At 44.0% G+C, this 7098-nt stretch overlaps 1 protein-coding gene across 1 annotated transcript in view; it reads left to right on the top strand.

Annotated features, from left to right (window-relative positions):
* The first annotated feature begins 861 nt into the window (after positions 1-861).
* The window catches only part of tspan1 (tetraspanin 1), a 16866-nt gene continuing 10629 nt past the window's right edge, over positions 862-7098 (top strand). The window contains exons 1-2 of the mRNA XM_084011599.1: positions 862-922; positions 5399-5605. Of these exons, the coding sequence (XP_083867725.1) occupies positions 866-922; positions 5399-5605 (264 nt within the window). The 5' untranslated portion in view covers positions 862-865. The remainder of the gene's footprint in view (positions 923-5398; positions 5606-7098) is intronic.

Genomic DNA, 7098 nt, shown 5'->3' with positions numbered 1-7098 from the left:
GGTAATCTATCTTTACCAATATTGTGCAACATATGACTCGTCTCAGGTTTGTTTGGAGGATTCATTTGTCTTTTCAGGCTTTGACAGTTCTACGGCTGAGAAACTGTACACGTCGTCTTTTCAAACCTCAAATCCCTGAGAAGCCAATCTTGTTCTGTGGATCTATGTCACCGTGTACCTGCAGGGGTCAGAGCTGCCAATCAAGCCACTCCTCCCCTCTGTACCTGGACATGGACAATGTCCCCCTGCTGTCACCTGTATCCTCCGGGACCACACCCAGCCTGCTCACTCCACCAGCCAGCCTGAGGAGAGGCACTCATCACATTTCTGTGCTCCGCTGCAGGCTCCTTCCTGCGTGGATCATCACTCTACGGACGTATTTATACAGAGTCGTCCTTGCACTCGCATTAGCTCACCTGGAAACACCTGAGCCACAGGAACAGGAAACCTATACTTTTTAGATCAGTTTTGCTTTCCGAGGACTGTTGAATTGGTTTGAATCTGCTCTATTTTGGATATAAAGAAATATTAGAACACTAAAGGGTAAGATTTGTATTTCTGGTGGCTTAATGTCTACATGTTAACACATTAAAGTTTCCCTTCGATTACGGCTCTCCCTCTCCTGTAGATCTCTCATTAACGGATATCTTTACTGTTTCTCACAGCTGTGCGTGCTATCATTAACACTCATTGTCAGCAATGTAATTTTCACAGTGATTTTGCTGGGATGTGGGCTGGATGTAATAGCATCCAGTGTGTGTGTGTGTGTGTGTGTGTGTGTGTGTGTGTGAATAAGAGATAGAAGGTCTCCGCTGATGAAAGAAGGAATGCAATAATTTATCTTCTCCTTTTATTACAGATTAAAATGGGCTGCTTCACATTCGTCAAATTGATGATGGTCTTGTTCAACTTGCTTATCTCTGTGAGTATGTTTCTGCTTTGATTGCGTGAGGAGAGGGCTCGGGAGAGATGGGGGTGTTCATTGATTGCGTTAAATCTTAAGTCATGTTGAAATAAAAAAAAAAACATGCTTTGAACACAATGTGTACAACATCATTTCATGACGTCCTTCAATGCAAACAGTTGCATAAACATTTTGGACCACTGAGCCAGAAGGCCTGAATGACGCCCCCTTCTCCTCCACGTTCTCCCCACCGTAGCAATTTTCATCTCATTAACTTCAAAGGCTCTAATTTTGCCACCGACATCTTCAGCTTAATGTTGATAACTAATGTGCTTTGTGAAATGGGGAGAAACTTTGGCAAGGGTAAGCTGAATTTGCCTGCCGAGTTGGGCCCACCTGGGCTCCCACTGTCACAGATGAAGCTCCGAGCATAAGTCATCATTTTCCCCACATTTCCCATTTGTGCCTGAGTTACGCCGCTTGATGAATCTGGCGTGGTTGCTCTAAAAGTCACAGCGGCACACTGATTATGATGTCTAGCCAGCGGAGCAGAATGATAAAGTGATTCTCTTCTGCTCGTAAAGACGATGCGTTAATGTGACCGCAAAAAAACACTTCGGCTGCATTTCGAGTTTGGTGTCGAGGAGTCGACTCCAGTGGAGCATTCAGAGAAGTTATCTTTTGAGGAAATGAGGGCGGGATAAACATAAGAATCTTTATTCCGCTGTGAATCTGAACTCATAAATTTCAAAACTTGACTCTTGAACATTAAAATGTTATGGTTTGTCATTTCTAAGTATGCGGTGCCAAAGTCACAGTCTCTTCTACAGTGAGGTGAAACTGCTAAATGCAGCCCCTATCAATCTATTTGACCCTAAATGGACCATAATTAACGAAATGAACATCATGCTGGATTGAAGAAGACCTGAAACTACAGACTGAGATAATACATTATTAGATTTCTATGCAATCAGACTTCCTTTTGCAACCAGAGGAGTCGCCCCCTGATGACCAGCATAGAGAATGCAAGTTTAAGGCATATTAACATTCACTTTTCAGAACTGGAGGTTGCCTGGTTCAGTGAAGACAGTGCAGTCTTCAGGATTTGGGATTCATCTCATTGACTGTTTTACTTTTTGTTATTCCCCTTACAGAAAGTTAAAGCCATGGCCACGAAAATATGTTTTTTTATCTACTAAAATCAGCATGTCGAAATAGGAAACAATTGGAGGCAATCCTTCAAACCAGTCATCTTTCTTCAACATCAAACCTCCAACTACAGTAAGCAGCATTGTGGTAAAACTTTGAAAACAATTTGACAGTGAAACTGAATTTACCATGAGACCAGAACATTTGCTTATTCAACTAGCTCACATCGTCACTATCAGCTCATGGATGGAAAGAGAGGCACCACAAGCAAGTTCAAACTGAAAATAAGATGAATTCACAACAAACCGGACAGGTGGAGGCCAGGGGAGAGAGGAAGGGTGGCTGACAGCAGCAGGTTAGTGTTGCAGTCAGACCGTCGACTCCAGCAGGTGAGGCCAGGTAGCCCAGCTGAAAGTTGCTCGTTTACACCGTGTGATTGTGGGCTGTCCCGCACAAAACAAGACAATTGTAACAGGTAGTAATGTTGACATATCAAACGTGGTAGACGTTTCGGAAGTTGTTTGAATATGAACTATTATCAAGGATCGACTACCAGAGACCTGTTCCATTTATTAATAATCTTTAAAACATCTGAATATAAAACGAAGCAACAAAGCCATTAGAGACAGTGATATGAAGTCTGCAAATAGATACTCTGTGGTTTGAGCTCCAACGTCTCTCCTCTGCCATTGCTTTGGAACCATTCTAATTACATTGGAAATGAGAAGTGTTGCCACGACTGTGGGTTCTGATCTATGGTACAGTGTCGGAACTTAATCAGATGGTCTGCTCCCCGTAATATGACCCATTAAAATGGGTTTTTAAACTCAGCTGATGTCTTTCTCATTCCAGCCTTTTCAAAGAGAACCAATTCCATTTCAATTGGGGTGGGACGGGCCCATTCTCTTTCCTGCTCCCTCTGTATCGTTCTATCTCTCCATTCACCTCCCCCTCTCTGGAGGCCGTGGCCTCCTATTCCACAGCCTGTTATTCATTCCCTCTCCTCTAACCCTAATAGGTTTTATTTCCCATCTCCATAGATACGACAATGCTTCTTTTTCCTTCGTACTCTTTCAAAAACCTGATTTACCTTCAGTGCTGATGCCACGTGGGTGTTCAACTGACAGGACATACGCCTGCATATGGCACACCATCAAAGGGATTAGACATCTTAAAAAAAAAAAAAAAGACATCATGCCAGCTATAATTATACCTGGTGAGGAATGATGGTGGCACACATGGAGTTAGAGGGGGAATATGCTTGTCGTATTACATTTAGCCAGTGGTGCACTGATGGCACTGAACAGGTTCAAGAGACGAGAAAAGAAACCCCAGAGTGAAAGGTGGGATGAGGCAGAGAGAATGAATGAGGGTAAAAAATATAGGACGAGCGAAGGTAGGCAGACAAAGAAAGAAGGGGGAGACGGGCCCCACGTGGGGGACGTCAGCATCTGACAGGAGATGTGGAGTGTCAGGGCCTGAAGGGGAGCAGAGGGGGCCTCCTGACTGCAGCGACCCTGATGGAGGCTGACAGACAATATCAGGTTTCAAACCTGGTTTCAGCACAAGACGAGGAAAAAAGGAGAAATCACTCAGTGCAAGAAGTGCAGGGTGAAATACACAGAGGAGACGGAGGAGAACAAAAGGGTGGAGGAGAAGGTCAGAGGTGGAGGGATGAGACGGGAATGGCAGCCAGAGAGAGATAATGACAGTGGGATCAAATGGTTTCCGGACTGTAATGTGAAACATGTGACATCGTGCTGATTGTGTTTGGGATGAGCAGCTTTAACAGGTTTTGAGGCACTCCAGTGTCCCCTACGAAATAACAGCTACTCGCCTTTTTGATGTTCATAGGTAGAGGTTATAAAGGTTACAAAGTTCAATTACTGTACATTTTCTGTAAAGTTTTTTAGAAAATTATTCCTAATTTTTAAATATTTTGTATTATATTTGAGCAAGACTCAGTTTGTTTGTTTTTTTGTTCTCCCATTTAAATTAGCTTTATTTAACTTAAAATGTACCCCATCGTCAATGATGATCAAGTAAGGATGATATACCATTCCTTTTTGTCTCGGAGCGCCTTAAACACATGATTGTGTCCTCACTGATTAAACATCTGGCTGTTGGAGAGGCTGATGGTTTTCTTTCGTGACTCAAATTGAACTCCACTGTCTTGAATTTTGAGCACTTCCACATGGAAGATTAAACGTGGAAACTTGTGGATTGTAAGTCTTGGACAAAACTGATCAAAGGTGGATTGATACAATTCAATGTAATTGAATGTAATTGAACGTATCAATTGAAGTGATTTTTTTTCAATGTCTTTAACCACCATCCATCGTCTACCGCTTTATCCTGTATTCAGGGTCGCAGTGGGGCTGTCATTGGGTGAAGGCAGGGTACACCCTGGACAGGTCGCCAGGCTATCACAGGACTGACCTGTAGAGACAGACAGGTAACCAGTCTATCACAGGACTGACCTGTAGAGACAGACAGGTAACCAGTCTATCACAGGGCTGACATGTAGAGACAGACAGGTCCCCATCCTGCATGTCTTTGGACTGTGGGAGGAAGCCGTAGAGAACCCATGCTTACACGGGGAGAACACGCGAACTCCACACAGAAGGAACCCGACCCTGGAATCGACCCAGGAATTGAACCCGGGACCCTCTCGCTGTGAGGCGACAGTGCTACCCACTACACCACCATGCAGCCCCATCTTTAACCACAATTTCATTCAAATGTAGTATTTCTTGTTTCAAGAATTCATGTTTTTTTTGCAGGATTCGCAGGATTGTTACAAATGGGGTGTCCAGTCCAGAGCTGAAACAAATAAAAACTCCAGTATCTTCGGAGGACAGTAAACGCCTCAGCCTTGACTGTCCATGCTATAATCCTGCAGCCTATTTCTATATACCCCAAGGTTGACTTTATCCAGCAGCACAAGATAATCACTCAATGGATTTCCGTCCATTTTGTGGGATAAAGGCAGTCGTGGAAAAGGGCAGTCATTTCATTCAGAAAGGTAAAATGAGGCCAAGTGGTTGCGTAGGCCTTGATACATAATGGGAGGCCTGAGGCAGCACCTCTCACAAAAGGAATCTGGTGTCACGAAGACGTAACAGTAAGAGAGGGTTAGTGATGTAACATGGCCTCTCATTTCTGCTGTTGAACCCACCCAACGATCGACATTTTACAAGCCCTTGGATTACATCCTCTGGAAAGCTAAATGCTCTGTCCAGCGTCCATAAACGGCAGGGATTCCTGTGCACATTCTTGCATTCCTAGTTTGCTTGTCTTTTGAATGAATTTATATTGATTGATTTTTCCTGGATCCTCCTGCAGTTGGCTGGCCTTACCCTGCTGGCCATGGGGATCTGGGTGACCGTGGACGGAGGCTCCTTCCTCAGGCTGCTCGGGCCATTCTCCAGCCAAGGCATGCAGTTTGTCAACGTGGGCTTTTTCTGCATCGCCATTGGGGCTGTGCTGGTTCTGTTGGGGCTCCTGGGCTGTTGTGGGGCTCACAAGGAGAGCAAGTGTCTGCTACTCATGGTAGGTGTTAAATGCCTGGTATAAAAAGTGACCTGGTAACTCAGCAAAACGTGAATTGTTGTGAGTTTGATAGAGCTGTGTTCACTGTGAATGGCAACCCACATATCGCCTGCTTCACTACAGTGGTATGCTCCGAAATTAAGAAAAAAGAAAGATTGTGCCAAAGTCTTGGCACAAGTACGGCAGAGACCTTGTTGTTTGTACCCCAGAAAGTCTCTGGTTTGAACTCAAACTTTGGTTCGGTCTCTGTATAAAACTATGTAAGATACTATCGTACTGCGCCGGCAGACCACAGACCGCTACGCTGTGTTTGCCTGACGAATGACAATCTCAATGCTGTCCAGCTAAAGCGCTAGATATGTCTCTCAGGAGTTGGTGGAGACCAAACCAGAGCTACAAGAAGACTAATCTTGGACACAATCACTATTCTAAATGACAATGTTGCTTTGTGTAATTGTATATCTCTGTGGGTATATAAGTACAAAATTGTGCTCCATGTACCTTAACACAAGGATTTCCCCCATTCAAGACTCATGATGCTCGCATTGAATCATGTAATAAAACTAACAGAGACATTAGGGACATCACTTGATGTATCGTGTCCCATTACCATTGAAAATAGTTCAACTGACATTGTAATGTAAAACACCATAAATGATCATGTATGGGTTCATGAGGTGTTTTTACATCTAGTTGCCCCATATTCAGTACCTCACCCATCCTTGCATTTGCACCCGGCTCATCAACAGCTCCGATAATGACCACGACCGCCCCTCCTGCCTCATTCATACCCGCAACGCTGCCAAACCCCCAAACAGTAGCGTGCGTTATTATGCTCATTAACGACAAAGCTAACTACCTCTTAGTCCACTGCGGTGAGTCTAATGAGGAGCACAGGCGGCACATTTCCCCCGTAGAGCCCCCCATCATGTCCACATCTCCCATCGCGTTGAATGATGACGGTGCAGCCGAGCCTGCCACTGACAGCGCAGGACACAGCCCGTATCTGGCTAACGTGAGAAACAGCTGTAATGGAATGGATAAAAAGAATGGATGAGCTGATAGAAGCGACCATTCAGGCTCCGTGTCCCTTAATGTCCCTCCGTGTAATCAGCCACGCTTTAGTGACAGTCTGTGATTGTTACGTACAACAATAGCTGTTTAACAGCACCCGGGATATTCAGATGGGCTGGTGATCACAAAAACACATAATGAGCTTTTCTAACTCTTATGTTTAAATTATTCATTTTTAATTCAGATTTTATTATAGCACAATGTGTGTTTTACTTTTGAGAGAGGCTGCACACTCTTCCGACGCAGCATTCACTTCAAAGCCAATCTTCATCAGAGCAAATATTGACAAAAGGGAATCTCACAGCTGATGACATTAATTTGACCACACGTGTGCGTTTCATGCAAATATAAATACAGATCATTGCAGCTCTAGGCTTGGTTTAGGAAGACTGTTTTATATTTTTGCATATATAAATACA

Source organism: Eutrigla gurnardus (genome assembly GCF_963514095.1).
Source record: "Eutrigla gurnardus genome assembly, chromosome: 6".
Lineage (NCBI taxonomy): Eukaryota > Metazoa > Chordata > Actinopteri > Perciformes > Triglidae > Eutrigla > Eutrigla gurnardus.
Note: the sequence above shows the minus strand (reverse complement) of the source record. Positions and strands in the feature narration are given on the sequence as shown.